At 43.5% G+C, this 24,266-nt stretch overlaps 1 protein-coding gene across 1 annotated transcript in view; it reads left to right on the forward strand.

Moving 5' to 3' along the window:
* Positions 1–862: 862 nt before the first annotated feature.
* GALNT17 (polypeptide N-acetylgalactosaminyltransferase 17) overlaps positions 863–24,266 on the forward strand; it is a 286,464-nt gene continuing 263,060 nt past the window's right edge. Inside the window, exon 1 of the mRNA XM_075073937.1 lies at positions 863–1,739. Within this exon, the coding sequence (XP_074930038.1) occupies positions 1,502–1,739 (238 nt within the window). The 5' untranslated portion in view covers positions 863–1,501. The remainder of the gene's footprint in view (positions 1,740–24,266) is intronic.

Consider the following 24,266-nt stretch of genomic DNA (forward strand, 5'->3'; position numbering starts at 1 on the left):
TGCTGGGAAAGGGACTTCTGGGCAGGGCTGACTGTAGAACTGGAGTCACTTCTGATACCTGGGCTAGATGAAATGCCCCTCTTTAAGTGTGGCTTTGGAGGAACCTGAATTGTGCCTTAGTTTCCCTGACTTTGCTGTTTTTGATCAATGTATTTTGGCATTGGGAGGAAGGCAAAGTCAGGGCAATAATTTATTTTAAAAACGAAGCTGCTGCTAACTCTCACCCACCCAGGGGGACAGAGAGACACACACACACTCAGCAGCCTCCCACTAGCCAATATAGCACGAACAGGCAACACATCCCCTTTCTCCAGCCCAGATTTTCCTTCCAACCCTTCCCTAGGCATGCACCGGGGATTCAGGCACACACAGGAGGGACGGTCTCCTCCGCTCGGGCACCGTCAGCCCCCAGCCATGGCAATTTAGAGGCGAGAGCGACCCGCTGCTCCCGACCTCGGCCTCGAAGCTCGCCTGGGACCTGACTAAGCGCAGCCCCCATGCCCGGGTGTCTCGCTCTGCGCCTGCCACGCGAGCTGGAGGAGGATGCTCCGTGCGCGGGGCCGGGGAGCGGGGGAGCCCCACCTTGCCTGCGCGCCCGTGCGCCCCGCTGAGCGGGGCGAGGCTGGAGTTGGCCAAGGGGGCGCCTTTGCCGCAGCGTCCATTTCCCGGCGTGTTCGAGCCCGGATTTGCAGCAGTTGCGCCTCCCCAGCGCGGAGTAGCCGGATGACGGTGCTAAGAGGAGGCGTAGGATGGTGAGTGACTTGCTCCGGGCCGGGAGAGATCCGAGATCCGCCGTGCCCCGACTGAGAGGGACACTACACCGGAGTCCCTGTGTCCTTCCCCTCCCTGCCCTTCGTCCGCTGAGATAACTCCTGCTGCTGCAGGGATGCAGTGGGGAGGATGGAGCCGGGCTGGGGGTACCTTCCGCCTGGCTTGATCTAGCGAATGACTTAAAGGGAGGAGGGGAAACCCACCCCTGGGAAATTTCCCCTGCTCCCCGTCTGAAAGCCACATTCACTCCGGAGTTGCGGTTTGGCATGAAGGACACCCTGTGCCAACCCTGCGAGGCTCGCCTCCTGGAGCCCAGCCGGTCCACGTGAAGCTGGCCGGCGCTGGGAGCCTGAGCTGTGCAGAATAACTGGGGGGCAGCATTACAGGGGACCAGGAGTTGCGGCACCGGCTTCCCCATCCCGGGGACAATTCTTCTCCGGACGCTGCGGCTGCAGCACCCGAATTGTTCTCTCCATCTCTTCTGCACCTGCTGGGCACTAGGAAGCCGTCCTGAGCCGGTGCCTTTCCATAACCCTCAGCTTTGCTGCTGCGACTTGTCCTGCACGCTCGCTGCTCGGGCTTGAGACAACTCCTCCGGAGGAGGTGGGATGTGCTCGCACCTACAGCCACCTCCCATCCCAAGCCACCTTTGCGTCTGTAGCCAGGAGGCTCCCCACACGCCGCCCTTCATTTGCCAAGCAGCAGCTGAAGTGGCCACCCTGGGAGTTTGATGGCTTCTTTGAGGCGAGTCAAAGTTCTGTTGGTGTTGAACTTGATTGCAGTGGCTGGCTTTGTCCTCTTTCTGGCCAAGTGTAGACCCGTCACTGTCAAGAGCGGGGATTCCTTCCATGAAATCCATCCCAGGGCAGAAGTGGCCAACTTGACAGCCCATGGCATCAGCCCTATCCAGGATGCAGTACTGAAAAGGCTCTCCCTTCTAGAAGATATAGTCTACAGGCAGCTAAATGGTAGGCATTGCTGTCATTATTTTGATACCTTTGAGGCACAGCCATACTTGGAAATACAAATAAAAATATAATCGAGAGCAATGATTCTTGAAGTTAGCAAAAGTAGAGCGCTACTTACCTCTCTTTTCTGTGTTCTCCTGCAAGCTGTATCTTTAGGAGACATAACTGGGTGAATCAGTGTAGTCTCTAATTTCTAAGCTATGTTAGGTTCTTAAAAGATTGCAGGTACCTTGCACTGAATGGGAGGAATGTGTAATAACATAGTGCTGGCTCTCAGTTCTGTTGTTCCGATCAGGAAATTATACCATCATGACTTTTTCCTCAGGAGATCAGAAACTAGTTCAGCAGCCAAATACAGGGTTGAAGAAGCATGCTGTGTATTGATTGAGGAAATGGCTTTTTGCCACCAGAAATTGGTTGTTTGCTATTTTTTAAAAACTTTTGGGGAGGTGGCGTAGGGTGAGGGGGTTCAAAAGACTAAAGCTTTTTGCGTCATTCAAGTGCAGACAGCCAGATAGTAAATGCACTTTTCTGTAATAAGTTATACAAACAATTCAACATTTCCTATGGCTCAGCCTTGACAGATGCTAATTAAAACCTCAAGTAATGCTTCTCTTTATAGCACAGTGCAGGGATTTCTATTAAAATCTCACCAGGTTCAGTAGTTTGGAGATGTAGAAAGGAAGCTTAAAGATGCCATGTGGGATACAGAAACATGTTGTAGAGATGTAAGAAATCTAGGTGAGATATCTAATTAAAACGCAGACTGAAGAGCTATTTTTTTTTAAGTGTTCCCCGTAGATTCACTAGCAGCAATGTGATTTAGAGCTTCCACTCAACCCATTTGGAGCTTCCAGTCTCTGTGGGTTTAAAGACAGTAGATTTTAATATTGCAAAATTAACGTAGTGAATATTTTCTGTAATGTCGGTGTGTTCTTCCCTCCCCTGATTCTTGAATACTGAACTAAGGCATGATTCTGTATTGTTGGACTGGCCACCCTGTGAATTGCATTTGTGTACTAACTCAGAACTATTACTGATGGCAATACTATACGGTGGATGCTAGGCATATACTAAAATGCAGCATGCACATGCTGGTGTTTAGTCTTCAGTTATAATCGTAGTCTTGGTCAATCTCTGGGTTTGGGAATGGTGTTGTATGAATTGAGATGCACTAAGCCAGTCAAGAACGGATCATTTTACATTGGTACTCCATACACGTGTGTGAGAAGAATTTTCTGCTTGTAAAGGTGGATGACACCTAATCTAAATCCCTATGTTATCCAACAGAAGCAGTTGAAACAATGTTGCATGACAATGTGAGGAGTGAATGAAAGGATAAGATTCTGTACTATTCGGTATAATGAACCTGTGAAATACATTGCTGCAAGATAGCAGGGCAAACAGTTTAATAGTTTTCAGAAAGGAATAGGCATGTCTGTAAATCAGACAATCTGCTGTTATATTTATTTTAAAAAATCTGTGGGCTATCAGTCCTCAATCTTCAGAGCATAACAACCAGCAAGAAATTTCTTCTCACCACTATCATTATTTATTAAATATGTGCATTGGAGTAGCACCTAGCAGCCTTAGTGAGAGGTTTTCCTGGGCACTGTACACACACTGTAGAGTGCTACATAACTGAGTGCTGACATTAGCCATCGGGAGAGTCAAGATGCTCAGCTAGATGCACCAATGGTCAGTTTGACTATGGCAACTGAAAGGAATTGAAAAGTAAAGCTGGAATTTAGTGTATCTAAATGATAGTGCTATAAAAATGTTTGGTAAAATGAAATCTGATTACTCTGGTGTAATATATAACATTACCTGCAGTACCTGGCAAGGGAGCTGAAAACAAGACCTTGGTTGGCATTTGTCTCCTAGTGTTCCCAGAAATAGAAAGTGGGAGTTCATCAGAAGTTTTTCCTCTTTTCCTTAGGACTGAGAGCTGGGAAGCTGTAGGACTCCCTTTTGGCCAATCCTTGAGGGTGCAAACTAGACCTTTTGGTGCCTATTGATTCCCCCAACACACCACTGAGTGCAAAAGGTACCCTTCTTCCTAGGTCTCAATAGGCCGTCTCTGTAATACAGTCGCAGCAGGTGTGCATTTGGAATGTAGAGTAAGAGACTGCTTGGTGCTGGAAAATGCTGTCAATGCACTTAAACACTATGAAAGGGGATGGAATCAATATGTTTGTCCAAACCACAAATGATTTCCTGGGTGGACTGTAACTCAAAAGCGTGAAGGTAGCTACTTATCTATATGGCCACTACATGTGCAATTTGTAGCAATATTGATGAGTTTGGATGAACAATAACCTCAAGTTTAACTGAGGTATAAGTTAGGGGTGTTGAGCAAATGTATTTGGGGGTTCACCAACATTTTATTTCTGTTAATTTTGCTTATGCACACTATCCACTGAATACTGAATGTAAACTTTGTGCTTCAGCAAGGCATGTGATTAGACCTGGGTAAATAAGGAAGATAAGAAAATAGGAAACACTAACACTCTTTAGCACCTGTCCTCTGCAACTGCAGGAATGTGCCCAAATGATCATTGCAACTGATGATCCCGGGGAAGATGGAACAACTCCTCTGTGGGAGAATTTCCCTGTTTCTAAATTTGGAGTTAAAATTAATTCCATTCACAAGAGAAAGAGTTACCAAGACTGAAGATCTACAGTGGAATCTCAGAGTTACCTCCATTCCCAAGGTGTTCGTTGTTAGTAAGTCTGAAATGTTTATTACTCTGTTTATGGTTCTTTCAAAAGTTTCCAACTGAACATTGACTTTATATAGCTTTGAACTTTACTATGCAGAAGAAATATGCTGCTTTTAAATGAAACTATCCCAGAAACTGGCTCGCAGGCCCTGATCCATGCATTTAGAATAGCTCCCTACAAAATCCATCAGCCAATGAAATTCTTTTTTCACAGTACTCATTAACATTTTATTTTATAATTTGCCTGAGACCTTGATGTTATGTTTTGTGCCAAATTTCAACTATCACAGAATGTAGCATCCTCTATCTTTGAGGGAATCCCATGTTTCTTGTATAGCTTCGCCTGGTTGGAGGAAGTAGGAAGTGTTTGGGCAAATCTGGTCCATGACTAGGGCTTCTAGGTGCTAAGGTAACACAGACGATAATAAGTTTAGTCTAAACTGTTGTGTGCTGTTCTGCTTTGCTATGTTGCACTCAGAGTTGGCTGCATTTCAGTGGTGGATAAGCAATTCCTAAATAAGTGCACCATTTATAAAGCTCTGTTGTGTAAATATAAGCTTGTTGTTATTCTGACTTAGTATGACAATTCCTGTGTTTCCAATTGTTGCAAGATATGGTATAAAGCAGGTCAGAAATGGCAGCCAAGCTATGCACCCACCATCTGTCCTTTAAAACTTTTTTTGGTGAATGTTGGCCTTAAAGACAGAATAAATGGAATTCTGTGCTGATGGTCTGATAACTGCACTGTGCTACAGAATTAATATTTGATTAGTAATGACATTTTGTAACCAACATTACATCTCCCCTGCCCACAATGGACATTTCTTTATGCACGGGTTGAAGAGCCAGCCCAGACATGCAGGCTTAGGGAGGATGGTCTGTGGATAAGAACTCAGTAGAAAGCATACAATTCTTAGACTTTCCTGAGAGACCTTGGGATTCTCAGACATGAACCAGAACTGCTATGTTAAATGACTTTGCAGACCAATAGGAACAGGAGAGACCATGCGGGTTTCTGAAAATGTAAATTGCAGCTTAAAATTGGTGAGACAGTTAGAACCTACTTGGCCTTGCTTTGCAGGTGTTACATGTGGCTGAGGCTGGGTGGAAGTGGGGTTGTTTCTTATGTTCGGTGCAGCACAAGCCACTATGTAATTTAGCCCTTGGAACGCTGACCTTTTCCAGACTGCCAGTCAGATGAATGCTGTGTGTATGCGGTATTGTATTACGGCTTGGTAACTATTCATAGTAAAGGGTAGATCTGATTAATTCACTCCCTTTTTGTTCTCAAATTTGTTCTCAAATTATTCATGAGCAGACTTAGATCTTTACAAATTTGTTGGTTCAGAATTAGTCAGTAAACATTTCAGCCTGTGGCTTCCTTGTGAACTATTTGCTATAAGTATTGGTCTTTCTGATTTTCTATTCCTACTGTGTGATTCCTCACACAAGGGGTGTGTGTGTGTGTGTGTGTGTGTGTGTGTGTTTTCCTGCTCCCTGATCAGATAACTCTTATACTATCAAAGAACTTCCATAAGTGTGGCCATGTGTTCTCTCCCCCCATGGAGAATATTTTGAGGAATATATACATTTGTAAGAGTATTTGAGAGACTTTTAAGTTCTGCAGTCTTTTTTTAAATAAGCAAATGTTTTCTTTATACTGCAAATGTGCAGAAAAAGCTAATGAAGGGGTTGTGAGTACAGCTGAAAGGAACCTGTGGCTTTTATTCTAGTTAATGTTCGCAATTTTCTTTTTTACTCCTACTTAATCTCTCTCTCTCTCTCTCTCTCTCTGCTTCTACATTTACATAAAATTTAGCAATTATTGTGTTCCAAGTAGCCTCAAAAGTTGTGGAAATTCGTACAGAAATATCAGAACTTTGCAGTTTGAATCCACTTTCATAGAGAGAGAGAGAGAGAGCGTGTATGTGTGCCCATAATAAACACAGGGTAAGGAGGATGGTCTAATGCAGTGGTCCCCAACCTTTTTTCATCTGGCGGGCCCCGGACAACGAGCCACCGAGGACCATGGCCAGTGGACGAGCATCCACCGAAATTCTGCCAACAAGCAACAACATCAATAGGCGTCGTCGCCAAAATGCCACCGACAAGCAGCAGGAGGGGGCTCTGAGCTGTTGCAGGGGATTGGGGTGCAGGAGGGGATGAGGGGATTTGGGCTCTGGGAGGGAGTTTGGGTGCAGGAGGGGGCTCCAGGCTGGTGCAGAGTGTTGGGGTGCAGGAGAGGGTGAGGGGTGTGGGCTCTGGGAGGGAATTTGGTGCAGGAGGGAGCTCTGGGCTGGTGCAGGAGGGAGCTCTGGGCTGGAACCTGGAGCCTCTGCCAGTCAATTGCGATCTCTGGGTTGGGGACGACTGGTGTTCACTAGGGCTCTACACTGGCTCAGCTGCAATGCTATAGCTGAGGTATAGCTGTACCGTGTGGAGTGTAAACACAACGTATGTATGTTTGTGCTCAGCTCCATTAGAGAGGGCTACCACGGCTGCTCCAGAAACTAAAAACAGTTGGTGTTTCAAGCAAATCAGCCAGGTTGTAAGCCCCCTACTCCTCCCAGAGTGTCTTGCATATACTGGTTTAAACTGGATTCTCTGGAGACAAACAGACAACAGGTGTGACGATGCTGCCCGTGGGAGCCAGCTGAGGTCACTCAATTAGGGTGAACTGCAAACAGAACAGGGGAGACAAACACCAAACATTGGTGGATATTCCAATACTTATATTTACCATGCCAGCACAAAACAACTTCTATAGAACCTCACTCGTTACTCAGAAGTTCAAACAACACAGTTCCCTTAAAGTGCCCAGCTTCAGGCCTCCGTCCAGACACACATGTCAAATATGATGATGATTCCTGAAAATTTTATCTCATCATAGAAAAAAAAGGTTCTTCGAACCCCAAAGGATCAGCCACATACCCAGGTCCAATTATAACTTAGATCCTACCCAAAATACATGTTATAGTCACTTCTTGTTAACTAAACTAAAATTTATTAAAAAAGGAAAGAGAGAGAGTGTTGGTTAAAAGATCAATATACATACAAACTTGAATTCAATTCTTGACGTTCAGATACATAGCAGTGATGAGTTTGTAGTTGCCAAAAGTCCTTTTAGAAATAGTCCATAGGTTATAGTCCAATGTCCATATTCAGGGTGACTCCATTCAGTGACTGGGGATCTCAATACTTATGGCTTAAGGTTTCCCCCTCTTGAAACCCAAAGCAGATCTGAGATGAAGAAGAATCATGTCCCAGGGTTCTTATATATTCCCAGCAGCCTTTTGGCCTGAGAAAACAATAGGCTTAACTCTCCTTTTCCCAAACATCCTGGAAATTAGCACAGGGTAAATTATCCATTAAACAGTTTAGATACAGGTTATCGTAAAGAGACATATAGACAATAATACTATTTCACTAAAGTATCTTCCTAAATGTTAATATTCCTTTTTTGGATCTTTGAATTAATGCTATAGCAATAGACAAGACTTGTTTGCTTATATTCCAAGACCTGAGCAAACATCTGCCCTTCTACTTCTAACAATACAGGCCTGTATTTCAAAGCTCTGTTCATTTACATATCTTCCTGTAGTGAGGCGCCCTGGCTCCCAGCTGCGCCTGAGAGGGCCAAGCCACTGCAACTGCCAAAGTGGGCGGAGCCACTGTTGCCAGTCCCCGCCCCCCGGAAGTCAGGGGGCGGGACAGGAAGTATAAAAGCCCAGCCCCGGCGCTCACTTGGAGGCCGGTCGCCGAAGAGAACAGACGCGGGTGGCTGAGCTCCCACCCGGCCCGAGCTTCCCCGTGCCTGGTATCCTGAGGAGTGGCCCGAGCTTCCCCGTGCCTGGTATTCTGAGGAACCCGTGATCTGGGACCCACTGGAAGATGCTGGCGAGACACAGGTACCCAGAGAGGGGGAGGTCGGAAGCGGCCCGGGGGTGACTGACCCTGGTTTGGCTCCCGGAGAGCCTGAGCCCATGTCAGTGTGTTGCGGCCAGGATCCCCACTGACAGCAGCGAGTCTTGGCTGCTGCTAGGGCCCCGGGCTGGAACTCAGTGGAGTGGGAGGGCCTGCGTTCCCCCTGCCACCTTTCCAAGGGTGGCAGACTTCCCCTCTCGCTGGCCTAAGAAGGCCTTTCTGCTGGGCTTATAGACTATTTGTTTGCTCAACCCCTGCTGAAGGGTTTGAGCTCTGAACTGCTTATTGCCCCGCCCTGACCCAGGGCCCAGGGGTTTATAGACTACTTGTTTGCTCAACCCCTGCAGAAAGGGCTGAGCTCTGAACTGCTTACCACCGCGCCCTGACCCTGGGCCTGGGCTTATAGACTTATTTGTTTGTCCAACCTCTGCTGAAGGGCCTGAATCCTGACCTATTGGCCATGGGTAGTAAGGCGCCCTGGCTCCCAGCTGCACCTGAGAGGGCTGAGCCCCAACGCCGGACATCTACACTTCCTAACCAGTCTCTAAAGTTTGGCCATGGGTCAGGTCAGTCTGTGAGTTAATTAACTCTTTCTGGTCCTGTCACCTTTCAATGAAATACTGTATTATATTACACTCATAACGTCACAACAGGACAAATAGTCTAAGTTTAGACAGACTCGGAGTCTTCTTTCTGGTCCAGCAAACAGAGAGAACCTGCTGTCCAAGGGGAACCCTACCCTATATGTTTGTATGTTTTCTCTGTAATGCTTTGACCTGAAAAGATATGTGCATGCTTAGAAGGAGCTGTGTGATATCTTGTCACTGCTGGCAATATGCTGTTCAAAATCCTCAGAGAGAAAGTAAAAGCACAGGCACTGGCATTTTTAGGGAGACTGGCTTGCTGGGGATATCGCAATGCAGGGAGCTGTTCAGCCTTAAAACCCCGGTCAGGAGTGACACGCAGGTCTCTGCCCCAGAGGGATGATGACTGGGAGCCAGAAGCTTTTAAGCAGATGTTGTCAAGGGGTCACAAAGTGCGAATACAAGTGAAGTTACCCTGAAACTGTGACACAAGTCAGAGGCTATTAAATCAATATACAAACACTTTGCTAACTATACATCCATGACAATTTGAGAGTAGGAATGATGGTCTGGTGGTTAGGGCACTGAACTGGGATTTGGGAAACCAGGGTCTATTTCTTTCTCAGCAAGGCTTCCTGTGTGAACCACTTAGTCCAGCCTATGCCATAGTCCTTCGTGTGTAAAACAGGGATAATACTTTGCTACCTCACAATGGGGGTGTTAAGGATAAAATCCATTAACGATTGTGAGGTGCTCAGATACTTTAATAATCAGGGCCATGTAAGTATGTAGACAGACAGACAGGCCCAGAATTAAGATCCTGATCTAAACATCCCTAAAGTTGGGAGTGTTAGAAACCATCTCTGTTATTAGCAGGTTCAGTGAGTATCAGTTCTGAACAACCAATTCTGTCTAGTGCTTTCTGTATGATTTACACAAAGTAAGCTGTTCAGTGCATGAAATTAGTGGGGGTGAAGGTGGTCAGCATGCTGCTGAACAGAGCCCTCAGCAGTGAAAAAATAATTAATTAATATAAAAACAGTTCTGTGCACCAAGCCAAATGTTTATGAGAATACTGACAAACGCTCTAAAGGGATACCCCAATTCATTTTAGGCCCAACATTTAAGATTTTGTATGTAAAAACAAAATGGATATGTTACAAAATGTAATAGGAAAAGAAATTATTTTAAAGCTCTTTTTAATATACGCACCTCTGAATGTTAAGTGTAAACATCCCTCTGCAGTGTTAAAATCTCAAACTGCACCCTTCTGCCAGTGTAGGATGTGAAACTGGCTAAAAAGGAACGTGAACTTGACCAATGAAGTTAGTTGCCCCCTATGTGGAAGAAATGAACAGAGGCAAATAGGTATTATATAAATGTTAAAAAGCAAATTAGAACCTTAAACTACTTTCCAATTGAATAATGTAGGGCCATATTTTCCAAAAAAGCATCCATTAAATGTACATCTTCAACTTTGCATGTGCAATAATTTGCACACTCAGATCCAGACTGGTGTGAGCAAACAGCATGTGTGCACGCAAATTGCCTAGTTAGCTGTTTACCCAATTTGCACATGAAACTTGTGGGGACTGCATATGTAAAACTGAGGCACTTTTTGAAATGTGGCCTTTTAAATGATTTTACTGAAATATAGTTTTGTCTTTTTAAAATGGCACTCATTTTAAAGAAATGTGAATTTGCTCGCTTATTACAGAGCATAATAATGCTTGACACTTATAGCACTTATCTTTAAAGTACTTTACAAATATTAGCTAACTACTGACTATGACAACTGTATATGTAAACAAAAGCCGATTACCATCAGATCCATCAGCTATTACTGGTATGAAGCAGTGTGGCGCCCACAGAGAGTACTTACATTCAGATTTCCTAATGGATAAGTAATATACCACTAAAGGGACGAAAGATTCTATGATTTAAGATAAACAGATAAAAGCAAAGAGGGAAGAATGAGTAAATGCTATTTATAAGGAACAAGGGCCCAATCCAGAAAAGCTTTACTTACAAGTTATGGCAAAAGAACTCCTTGTAAGGGGGGGTAAGGCCCATAGGTATGGTAAATGGTGTTATGAGTAATTATATAGAATAATATGGTGGATGCTGCTGCTAAATTATGAAATTTCACCAACAGCTGTCACACAGTTGTATATGAGATACCTTCATTTCCCCCCTTAACCCTATGCTGTGCTTACTATGTGAAGTGACTCTGGTATCTCATATAGCAGTGATTTTCAAACTTTTTAGGCTGCATACCCCTTTCCAAATAATACAGTCTACCATGCACCCCCATCTGAGATAATATGCCTATGATTAGATTGTCAAGTCTTACTAAAAAAATGTGTTGACTTCCATTACAGGATATTCCACCACTGTCCACATAAAGCATAATGTTGTAACTCCATAATAAACACTAAAGCTGAGTTTTTCAGAAGGTGCCTAAGGATATTTGGCTCCTCAATTCCCATTAAATTAATGGAAATTGTACATCCTAATCCTGTAGGCATCTTTTGAAATCTCAGCCCAACTTTTAAACTGCAGGATAACAGGTTTTATAGACTTCACTCATCCCCTGAGGCAACATAAGAGCTGTTGAGTTTAAAGTAAATTGTTCTTATCAGGAGCATCTAAGGGAAGTTTGATATCTATCACAGAATGATAAAAATAAATACTTCTTAAAGGAATAATAGAGTTAAAAGACTAGTCTTCTGATAGTCTATCAGTTTAGAAGTTAATGTCACATTTGGATGACAACCAGGCTGACAAGGAACTGATAGATAATTTTGTTTTCCATTATTGTTTGGCATTATTATCCGAATATTCTCTGATGTTGGCAATGGATGAGTAATAAATCGGTAACACATTCATCATGGAGAAACAACACACTGATCACGAGCTGTAGCAGCAGTGACTAGATCACAGACAGAGCTCTGGTATTTTACCCTTGCATATTAATCTGAATGCACATCAGCAAAAGTTTAGTTACATGGGAACGCTTTCAGAAGTGCCCGAGCGGCTTAGGAGCCCAAGTCCCATTGAGGTTTAATGGGATTTAGACTCCTACATGCCTGAGTCCCTTCTGAGAATGACTCTAAACTCATTTAGGCATTTTTGAAAAAAAAACCCTTTAATTATTAATTGTATTACAGTATTATTTTAAAGCCCTAACCCAGGTCAAAGCTCCATTGTGATAGGTACTGTACAAAGACGTCATAAGAGAGAATTCCTTTACGGGAAGTGATAGAGTTGAGTGTACGGTCCAGGTCTTCTGGGCCCTATTGTAGTGACCTGTCCATTGGGCCATGTGATCTCTTACTAAGACAAAACATAAGAGAAAATCGAAGTGGACATTGGTAAGCATTGCTTGTCTGCACTGCTGGGCCTTAACTTACAATACCGGCAGCTGTGTCAAGTCGTGGCATCTCTTGAGCAATGACTGTTAATCAAGCCAAATTAGGAGCTAGTATTGTCTTGTGCATTAACAAAGATATGAATGAGACCACCACACATTACTATTGTATTCTTGGAGCCAGCATTTGAGCGATGGTTTCTAGAGGTGAAAGGCCAGTATGTTATCTGGCCATGTGAAAGGTCTTTAAGAAAATCTGTGACGACGTCTTCCAAGTGTATCCCCATAAAACATCACTGCAAGTTGCATGTGGTGATTTAGCTTTAGTAATGTATTCTAGTTTTGCTATGTTATTTTTCCTGAACAGTTTTGTCAGTACAGGCAACTATATTTTTTAACCCCAACTCCCTGTTGTCAGATTTTCTCAACAAACTGTCATACACTTTCTATCTTATTGACACATCTGCTGCTAGTTCTGGCAATAAATCTAATAGCCATCGACCCATGTTCTGACATTACAGTGACAATTATCTAAAAATAATGTTTAATGAAGTGACAAGAGTCTCTGTGTAGAAGGTTAAATTAAAGCAAAGTGCAAACTGGGGTGAAGAGCCCATGCGGTACTTGGACAATTACACACTCAACTCCTGATGCTGTCCAATAGCTTTTACATTTCTGTCAGTGGGAGATGCAAGGAAGAGAGAGCCTTAAAACTAGGAGTGAGTTGAATTATATGAGATCCTTTGCCTCCCCTAGGCTTTGCAATGGCTGCTTTAAAATGTAAGGTCCGCATTTCCCCTTCACTAAATAAATAATGCAGTGGCCCGTGGATCTGTCTCGTAGGTACTTATCACTCTGGTACCTGGCCCCGCTAGTCAGCCTGCCGGAGGGTATCTGATACTGCATATTCATCTGTACTTGGACTAGGAAATAATTGCAGCTACTCAGTATCTGCAGCGTGGTGGAAAATCCATGTTAACTTTTGCAGAGGTCTATTTTTTTAAAAAAAGGGGACCATTCTAGTTTTCTGGCCTCCAGTGTCATGGCAGAATATTGTCACAGCTGCTGGTGGGTGAAAATGCAGGCTTCCTAAAAGCCAGAGCCAAGTGTGCGTTGTGCTGGGATTATTTCCATGCTTGGGTAGTTGGGCACAAGGTGTACAATACTCTGATAAGGTGTTGCATCATCTTATTGCTTAACTCTTACCACAGCGAGGATCAGTGTACAGCATCTTAGCACTGTGCACTGAAGTAATGAAGGAGTTCTCAATACCTCAGTTTCTCTCACCTTTCATAGGCTGCACCTTTCCTCAACCTATTTCCTTCCCCTTACAGTGTATGCTTATTTATTTATTTTTAAATCTGTCCAACTCTAGTGGTTCCTTAGTTAACAGGAAGGATGGTCTTGTGGTAAAGGCATTGCACTTGAACTCAGGAGATCTGGGTTTAATTCCCAGCCTTGCCACAGATTTCCATTATGACCTTGGGCATGTTACTTAATCTCTCTGTGCCTCAGTCCTCTGAGTACAACTGGAATGATATTGCTTCTTTTCTCTCTCTTTTGTTGGTCTTTTTGAATGGAAAGGTCTTCAAGACAGAGACTCTCTCTTGTTATGAGCTTGTATAGTGCTGAAAACAATGGCCCCTGGTCTTGATTGGGGGCCTCTAGGTGCCACTGTAATGCAAAATCATAATACGCCATTGATTATTGAATAATCCACATACGAACAATTGACCAGAGGCATCCCTATTAGATTAGCTTAAGTATTTTCTCAGTTTGGAGAGTAAGTGGCCAGGCCTAGGAATCAAATCCAGGTCTCTTGCATGACTGCTTGGAGAACTTATTTTACTCTGGTTTTAATCTTGGATTCTTGTGTAGCATTTCGATCAGCATAACCTCCCTATGTGGGTGTTGATGTTTTCAGAACAGAAAGATGAAGTGAAAGGTTAATTTAAAAATGGAACAATTAGAATTTCTTTCTGGGTCTTTGCTTATTTTGCACTTGAAATTAAATCAAGAAAGCATTTATGTTTGTGCCACATTACTACACTATCTTCCCAAACCATTGCTCGATTGTGCTCTCAAGATGAAAACAAGTTAAGGGGGAAAAAATTGTGAACAGCCATTTAGCAATGCTGTGGGCTTAGTAATTTACTATGATTGGTTTTCACATAACTTTGGTTGACCTTTGTATGTTTTAACTGAGCCACCTTCTTTCGTACAATAAGCCAAGTGCTAAGAGACGTAAAATAGGCTGTTAACTATAAGAAGCCTATTCTGTTAAACATTACTTCTATTTTTGCATGTGTCTTTTGTTAGGGAAATGGTGATGATGATGATTCATTCATTGTACTGGCCAAATTACTCAAATGGGGCCCATTGTGCCAGTCTCTGTACAAACTGTGAAAAAGCATGAAATCCTGGCCCCATTGAAGTCAGAGGGAGTTTTGCCATGGACTTCAGTGGAGTCAGGATTTCATCCGTAGTCTCTCCCCCTGAAGGATGAGAAGCTAAGCTCCCGAATTTGCAAAGTACAATGCACAGGCAAACCACTGCACCTGCAAAGAGTCTCCCTAACTCGGTACAGGCTCCACAGTCCACCAGCGAAGACAAAGAAGGATGGTCCAATGGTCAAGGTGCTGACTTGGAAGATTTGGATTCAATTCTCTGCTCCGCCACAGATTTCCTGTGTGACCTTGGTTAGATCACATAGGGTAAAAGTTTTTAAAGATCTTCTAAGTGAGTTAGGAGCTGGAGTACCATTGTCAAAAATGACTGATTAAAAGACATAAAGAGATGACGGGTTGGGACAGGAAGTAACATACAAGCATATGAACTTGGTAACAACCACCTCGGTTTTGTTAGTTATGCGTTTTGCTTCTGCTGGGGTTCTGTGGTTGGCTGAAAATATTTTGTTTTAGTGGCAGAATTAGGGTGAGGATAATGTCAGGAGGGGGGGAGCTTGGGGACTGGAGAAGGAAGGAAGAGGAACAGTTACCATTCATTTGCCTAACTATGATAAACAGCCAGAACTTATAGCTAATTTTATGATGATCATTTTTATTCATTTTTATTAAGGTAGTACCCAATGGCTCCAAACAATTCAGGGCTCCCTTATGCGAGGTGCTGTACAGACAGAAAAAGACAGTCCTTGTCCTTAGCAGTTGACTGTTTAATAGATAAGACAGACAAAAGAGCAGGGAGGAGACTAGAGAACTTTGTAACATCCATGCAGAATGGTCAGAGTGATGGTTGGCAAATGTCGTGTTAGTTCCATGTATGTTGTGTTGTTGTATCTGTGTTGATCCCAGGATATTAAGGAGATAAGGTGGGTGAGGTAATATGTTATATATATTATCTCGCCCACCTTGTCTCTGTAATGTTAGTTCCGTTGTGGTTTTAGAAGTCTTTGTTGTTTGTTTTAATTATTTAATGAAATGTATTTTGGGATTGTGGTGAGGAAGGAATGCAGAAGAGGATGACTTAATAGATCAAAAACATGTAAATGAGAAAATAAGGGGGAGAGGGAGGAATGGAAGGACAGAGCAATGATGGATGGCAGGAGGGATGAGCATTTCAAAATCAAATGACTTCATTGATGTCAAAAGGGCCCCGAAGGCATAATTCTGCCAGAGAAGTCACTCGGGTTCTTGAGACTTATTTTGCTTCCACAAACATTATTTTCCCTGACCGACTGGGGAATAAGGGACGCTTGGGGCCTGGCTCAATGTTTGGAAAGTTGCTGTTGTATGTCAGTTTGTCTGAAGGAAATTTATCATTTGGTGGTGGTGATAGAGAAGTTGATAGTTGGATAAGACAGGTTTGTGTGTATGGAATACCTAAGGAGTCAGAGCTGTTTTCTAAACCAGTCAGTAAAGGTCAGAAGAAGAACTCTGCATACACAGAGTGATAAGTAGGTAATTGAACCTGAAGGTTTGGTGATAGGTTGGTTAATTACTCAAACAAGAAGGACACAATTCAAACACATTATCAGCTGATCAATACTCAGCATGACCGATATATTAAGTGGGGATCAGGCAAGTGATTGTTGCGGTGATACTTTGGCCCATGTCGGTAGTGACTGAATGTAGTTACTGGCTGTTCAGTGTTATATGTGAAATATATTGATGGGGTCAGGGCATATTGACTTCAGTAGTCTTCAGAGTCTTTAGATCAAGCCCCAGTCCAACTGGTGACTTTTGGGGAGAGCTGAATAGCTGTTCCACACACAACTAAAACAAGGAGACAATAGAATAGTGGAAGGGACAAGGAACTGGCGGAGGAGGAAGGCTGGCACCAGCTGGACAAGGAGCCAGGGATGAGCAGCTCAGGGAAGGAGAGTGGGGCTGGGAGCTAGTGGAAGGAGGTGAGAATGATTGGATGAGGAGCCAGGAGGGGGAACAGGGACTGGCTGTTCAAGGAGACTGGAACTGAGTGTAGGAAGGGAAGAGAGTGGGAGTCGAGGAGACTGAGAATTGGACAACAAACCCTGACCAGGGCAAAGAGACTAGGGTGGGAAGCCTGAGGAGTGGAGACTGGGATTGAGTAGGCAACGAAAATAGGCCTGAAACAAGGAGCTAGGGGTGGGGGAGAGACAAGACGGGAACAGGGCAGAAGGGGTCAAGCTTAGGGCAAATAGAAGAAGCTGTGCCAGCAATAGCACACTGGCCTCCATAGCCTGGAATGGAACCCAAAATTCCTGAGTCTCACCACACCCTTGCTGAGAGCACACTTCTGTGAAATCCACTGGCAGTGTGTCTCTCCACCTCTAGTGCTGGTCCACACAGAGGATGAAAGCTTACGATTGCTATCAGTTACTCCATTAGTTCAAATGGCAAAGGTCTTTGTGGTGTATCTCATGGCTCCAACCCTGCTGATAGCATTATACTGCAAAGCACATGATTCAAGTGATGGAATTTCTGGTTTTTCAATTTGCTTTATAAAAAAAACCTAGGAAATTACACATATAAAACTATGTTAAAAGAACATAATTAATCTGACTTTGAAACCTGAAGAATGTTCTTTTACTGTATTTTTGTTAAATAGGGAAATTCCCAGACAAAAAACTTAATTAACTTAAAATTAAGATTGCTACAGTAAGTAACAACGGAAAAGAATAAAGCAATATCAAGGGTTCTACAAATAATATAATCTCAGCATAATAATGTATGGAAATGTAAACATAAGGTAATATAAATAATGATTCTAGAATCCATGCAGTCCATATATTCTCTAACAAAAATCTAGGTGTGCAATTTCATGTTTCATGATTCTGACCTCCATTTTCCTTTTAATTTTTAGTAGGGGGAAAGTTAAGATGTCATAATATTATTCAGTAGTTTTTATAATATTATTCAGTAGTTTTTATAGTAAGTTGTGCAAGGACGATAAATGCAAGGATTGTGTGTTGTTTTTTAACCGTATATTTTATATCAAGCAATACACTAGAAAGATCTTATGTACGTTATCAGTTAGAAAACAGAGTTCTTGTGTCATGTTTCCTTAATTTGATGATTAAAATATTTATATTCTGCACAATTCAAAAGATGTATGTGCATTAGACCATGAAGGATATATTTGTCATGTAGTACAAAACAGTTGTAGAATAGTGGTGTTTTTTTTGTCTTGAAACAATTTGAATAAAACGTTAATAATGAAGTGCTATGTTACTTGTCATGTACTGTCTTGGTAGTCAGAGTTAAGGTGGCAGGTGGAAAGTCAAGTGTGAATTTTCACATTTATATGTATGAAATGTTGTGGTATTAGAATAATCATCTGAATTAGATTTTGCCATATTTTCTTATCCTTGGCTTTCATTTATTGTAATATCCTCAGTAGTTCTCATTCGTAACCGTTAGGATTTCTGCAGTAAGTAACATAACTTCAAGTTAATCAAGTTCGGGTTTTTTGTCTGAGAATTCAGTGGTATCACTTTATTTTCTCGGGCTGGCATTAAGCACTGACCTCCTACTGTTTTCATGAGATGGTCTTTTCAGGTACAGCCTCCTAGTGACAGTAGACTTGAGTCGGACTTGGCAGAGGAACTGCAGTACCACAAAGCTCATAGTCTTTTAATGAGCTTTGATTATGTCTCAGAACCACGCTGAGCCTGGGAGAGAAGGTCCAGGGAGAAAGGATGTGGATCACTTTCTGGTTTAGGATTCCCTTTTCTATTTCTCTTTTTTATTTTTAAATTTTCAGCTGAATGTAATTCCAGTGAAATGTGCTGGATTGGACTGGCAACTCTAAAGGCTGAAGCCCTCTAGAAGATACAGCCAGGCAGTAGCAGCGTGAGCTTCCTCACCTCACTGGTGAGGATCTCACCTGTTCTGTTGCAAGAGGGAATGAAAAGATTGCTCATTCTCCATAGTCCCTTTGATGCCTGGGAAGGGCCAGCATGGAGACCAATTAGGTGTTGATTATGACCGGGCTTTTTTGTGATGTGGACCAGTGTGCATGGAGAATTAGTTCAAGACCATGTGCTCATTTTGCTTGGGCCACTGATGTTAAATTCAAACAAGCAGGCAGAGTTCACTGCAGAAGAGAAAAAAGGAAACGTGTGAAGAGCCGAAGTGGTAAGAAGTATTGAGGCTTATGACTTTAAAGGGAAACCTAATTAAGAAGAGTGGCACATTCAGAGGAAAATGAGGAAATCAGCAGTTAAGAATATTGGAAATACCAGGAACAAGAGAAGTCCATTTAGCCCAGAAGGCGTGTCCTTTTTTGGTTTATTTGCAGTTCACTTACCTGCTTTTTTATTACACTTTTCAATCGCCTTTTTCAGATCAGTGGTCTATAGCTTGATCCCAATCTTTCTGATGGACTCAATGCACTTGGGCTTTGAAATGTGGATCTGCATTTAAGCCTGAATTTTGCAGCTTAGACTCCACTAGGCTCACAGGTGAGGCCCTATAGAATGCCAGATGCTATAGATACTGCCAGGGTCTTAAATGTGGCAGCTACTCTTGATGAACCTATAAAAAGATGAGACACAACCCTCCATGCCCCTTCTCCTGCTGAATCCAGTCCCACGTACTCATGCTAGTCCAAGTGCCCAAAGAACAGCATCCCAAAGCATAAATAGACCCGCTTCCTTTTTTTGTCTCTTTAATGTCACAGCGATAAGGTTATGTGGCTCTTTGGAATCATTGCAGCTTGTTAATGATGTATGACACGAAGAATTGCTGCTCAGTGCACAGAGAAGAAACAGTGCTGTGCTAAAATATGCTGTATGCTCAGGGGTTCTTTTTGCTAATAATGAGCCAAGACAGACAACCAAACCTTTTAATCATAAAAATTGAAAAATTAATATACTAGAGATGAGTGCAAGCAACAAAACTGAAGCCTAAATTTCAAACCCACAAAGCTCTTAGGTGTACAGATGCTGTGTTGTGCATTGGCCCATCATGACAATAGAGGCAAATTTCAAAATTCAGATCTGGAGCTCGAATCTGAACCAGCCCAAAATTTGGGGGTGTTTTGTTTTGGCTCATCATCATCTTCTTTTTTTTTTTTTTTAAAGTCTTAAAGTAACTAGAAATATTAAAAGGAATCAATTTTAAGATTGGAAACAAATAGGCAAATCATTGTTTCCTGCACTATACTTTCTGGGCCAGATTTTCAAAAGTAAAAGCTGAACCTTTGACCCCAAACTTGTCCATCTCACCCATTTGCTTGTGCAGTTACCTAATTTGCCTCTGTAAATGTAGGAATAGCTCAGTGTGTCTTTTAGCAAGAGACATTTTAATCCATTTTGAGAATGTGACTCTCAGTGGGTTGTGTCAATCATCTAGAACGTTCAATAATTTGCCCACCCAGTTGATGGCAACTACGCTTTGTGTTTGTCAATAAAATATATGGGTCTGGGTAGGCTTTAAACACTTGCGTATGAAGAGGTCATTCCCAGATGTAGTTCACGCTGCTTTATTAACCTGTATACTTAGACCTAAGCACTGAATATGTCCCTCCTGTACACCATCTACCCTGCCTCTTCCCCACCACATCCCTTGAAATGCTAATTAATTATGACTTGAGAGAGCAAGCTGTTATCAGGCCTGGGGTGATGTGCTGCAGTCCTGCTGTGAGCCAGCCATAACTTCTGACGTACACACTGGTTTTCTTTAATTCAGTTATATATTTTCAGTGCTTGTTTCTTGCCTTCCCACCCACTGACTTCTTTTCCATAGACTTCATCTAGGTATAGAGTTTGAGCCTGGACCTATTGAAGGATCAGGGCTTTGGTCCCTGCTTTTCAACACGTACGTATTTTTTGCCTGCTCCTGCATTTGCCTTTATCAAGTCTCTGTACCGAGCCTTAGCATGGAACCTTCAGAGCTGAAACTAGAAACCTCCCAGATCAGCTGTTTTTAACCTGCTGATCAGTGAAGCAAGGGAGGAGGCTGAAGTTGCACAACTGAGAGCTAGGAGGACTTTGCTGGATTCCCTGTGTCAGGATCTTGCACTGCACAGAGATCTTGCGTGGTGAATAAACTGAATGTTTTTTGTCTCTGGAAACTCTCTTGGATACTCAGGTTTTAAGATGGTGCTATTTGAAGTTGCTCATAAGAACATGGGCCTAATAATAATAATAATGAATAATGCAGCCATTGTTCATCTTCTTGGGTGCTGCTTGAAAATCTGGCCCTTAATATTTTCTTTAATCAGATATAGTGATTATATGAAATTATATGAAACAGAACTGGTGTGACTGCTGCTGGAATCCTGTGTCCAGTTTTGGTGGCCACCGTTCTAGAAAGATGTTGATAAATTGGAGAGGGTTCAGAGAAGAGCAACAGGAATGATTAAAAGATTAGAAAACCTGCCTTAGAGTGATAGAGCCAAGGAGCTCAATCTGTTTAGCTTAACCAGAGAAGGTTAAGGAGTGATTTGATCACACTCCGTAAGTACCTCATGGGGAACAAACGTGTAATAATGGGCCCTTCAGTCTAGCAGAGAAAGGTCTAACATGATCCAATGGCTGGAAGCTGAAGCTAGAACATTCAGACTGGAAAAAAGGCGCACATTTTTAATGGTGAGAGTGATTAATCACTGGAACAATTTACCAAGGGTTGTGGTGGAGTTTCCATCACTGAAAATTTAAAAATCGAGATTGGATGTTTTTCTGAAAGATCTGCTCCAGAAATTATTGTGGGGACATTTTATGGCCTGCGCTTTAACTAAACTATGGTCCCTTCTGGTCTTAGAATCTATGAAAATCTGTCTTTGAGTTACTCAGCAGAAGAATGAAGATTGTTTTTCCTTTTTAGTTTATATTTGATTTTTATCTTGATTCGAAGCTATTAAAAAAGATCATAAGGTCCTGCTACCCCCGTGAATGCTTTCATGGAGAGAGACTGCATATGTAAACATCTCAAATGGTAGTTTCCACCTCATGCCTTCCCTGGAACAGCTAGGTGATCAAAGGGGCAGAAGTGCATTTTACATCCTTGTAGATCTATTAGGCAGTGGAGCAATCTCACAAGGAAGATTGTGCTAGCTAATATACTGTAGCATATAGTTCTGCACCGGTGGGAGGAGGGGTTAGGCACGCAGCTCTCAAATTGACATCTGTGGAACCTTACCTGGCGGGCCCTCAAGATCAAATATTTTTGAGGACTGAGTGTGACAGATACGGCAATTTCCAGCAATGTCTTTGGGAGATTTTACTGTATTAAATGTATGTATCATTGTGGGCCAGAGATTGTATATCATTTCTTGGGGGAAAGTGACCACAGCCTCCAGGGACAAGGAATATGGGGAGTGATTAGGCAAATTTACTCACATTATAATATCTCCAGAGAGGTACCACCTCCTGCGAGGCTAACATATACCGGTTCAAACTGGATTGTCCAGAGGCCCACAGACAAAGAAAGGACTTTTTGGATAAATAGCCTGAGTATAAACTGACTAAGGGCCTTAGGGTGACCAGACAGCAACTGTAAAAAATCGGGATAGGGATGGAGTGTAATAGGCACCTATATATGACAAAGTTTCGAATATCGGGACTGTCCCTATAAAATCAGGACATCTGGTCCCCCTCAAGGGCCTTCTTCTGTCCATGGAGAGGGCCCCACTCCTTAGGGGGAGAGAGATGAGTCTTTCCGTAAGAGAGGTGTTGGCTGAGAAGCCTACAGGGGATGTCCTTGCTGGACCATGAGGGGGAATAAAGGTGCAGTTGCCCTGAACTGTGACATCTAGTATTGGCGGACTGGGCTGGTGATGGATCCTTAAGATTCTCTCTCTTCCTCTCATGAAAAGTTCCACAGCATGAAAAAAGTTTGAGAACAATCAGACTACATGCCCTATGACAGAGGTGGGCAAACTACGGCCCGCGGGACCCTCCTGCCTGGCACCTGAGCTCCTGGCCCAGGAGGCTAACCCCAGCCTCTCCTCTTCTGTTCCCCCTCCCCCGCAGCCTCAGCTCACTGTGCCGCGGCACAATGCTCTGGGCGACGGCATTGTGAGCTCCTGGGGCAGCGCCGCTGCAGAGCCGTGGCCTGACCTAATCTATGTGCTGCGCGGTGGCATGGTTGGCTCCAGTCGGGCAGCACGGCTGCCTGTCCTGGTGCTCTGGACGGCACAGCTGTAGCGCTGCGAGCCGCCGGTGTGCGAGGCAGCGTGATAAGGGGGCAGGGAGCAGGGGAGGTTGCATAGAGGGCTGGGGAGTTTGGGGTGGTCACCAGAGGGTGGGGCGGTCAGAGAGTGGAGTACAGGAGGGTTGAATGGGGGCAGGGGTCCTGGGGACAGTCAGGAGGGCAAGGGGGGAGTTGGATGGGGCTGTAGGGAGCAGTCAGGGGTGGGGGTTTTGGGGATGTCAGGGGACAGGGAGTGGGTGGAGTGGATGGGGCAGGAGTCTTGGGTGGGCCATCAGGGGGCGAGAAGCAGGAGAGGTTGGTTAGGGAGCGGGGCCGGGCTACTCCTGGCTGTTTGGGGAGGCCCAGCCTCCATACAATTTCAGAAACCTGATGCAGCCCTCAGGCCAAAAAGTTTGCCCGCCCCATCCTAAGATGTCTCTTTTAGCTCTTATTTCTAGGATCCTCTCCAAGTATCTCTTAATAACCATGTGTTACTGCCTTGGCTCCCTATTCCTCATTTTCTGTAACTTATCCCTGGGTGTCCTCTTCTGTTCACATGGCTTCACATGCCATATGTACGTGGATAAATCAGATTGCCTCTTCTCCACACCTGACATGTTTCCCTCTCTCCATTCCCATATTTGCCGCTCAGCCTGCCTGGATGGATTCGTGGCAACTCAAAGCTTGATATGGCTACGAATAAGATCTTCTTTACCCCTTTTCCACTTTTCCTACCTCTGCTACCTCTGAACACACCCCCAGTCTCCTTGTCACCCAGGATCCCAACCTAGGCATAGTTTTTGACTCCTTTCTCTCTTTCTCCTCTCACACTGAGCCTGTGATGTTCCATTCCTGCTAGTTTTCCCCCATCATTTGTCCCCTTAGTGCTTGTGTGTGAGTCATCATAGCAAGCTACGTGAAATTTTTCTTCTCTGTTCACTCCCTGCTTTGTATGTAGGACACTATAAAAATTGTAGGAGGTGTGGGAACATAAAGGGATGGCTGGAGTGAGTCTTATGTGTGACTCTTCTTTGCTAACACTTCATTGCTGCTGTGGGAGGACTGTAAATAAGCGGCTATGTAGCTTGATTAAAGCTGAGAAAGAATTTTAGTTCTAACTAGAGATCAGTTGGTCCTTGGCAGAGTAAAAGTGAATACTTTTTCTCTCTGTCTACTCCTTGTCAATCACATACCATTGTACAAACCTGTAACCGGTGAAGTCTGGCTTTTAAATCCATCTGAGTGACTGGATCCTGACCTTCCAAGTAAACTTGGTGATTCATTTGGAAAATTAGGGAAAACCTGCAGAATTCTAACTTACAGCTAAGAGATTCATGCTGCATTACATATAA

This window comes from Chelonoidis abingdonii, chromosome 20 (genome assembly GCF_003597395.2).
Source record: "Chelonoidis abingdonii isolate Lonesome George chromosome 20, CheloAbing_2.0, whole genome shotgun sequence".
Lineage (NCBI taxonomy): Eukaryota > Metazoa > Chordata > Testudines > Testudinidae > Chelonoidis > Chelonoidis abingdonii.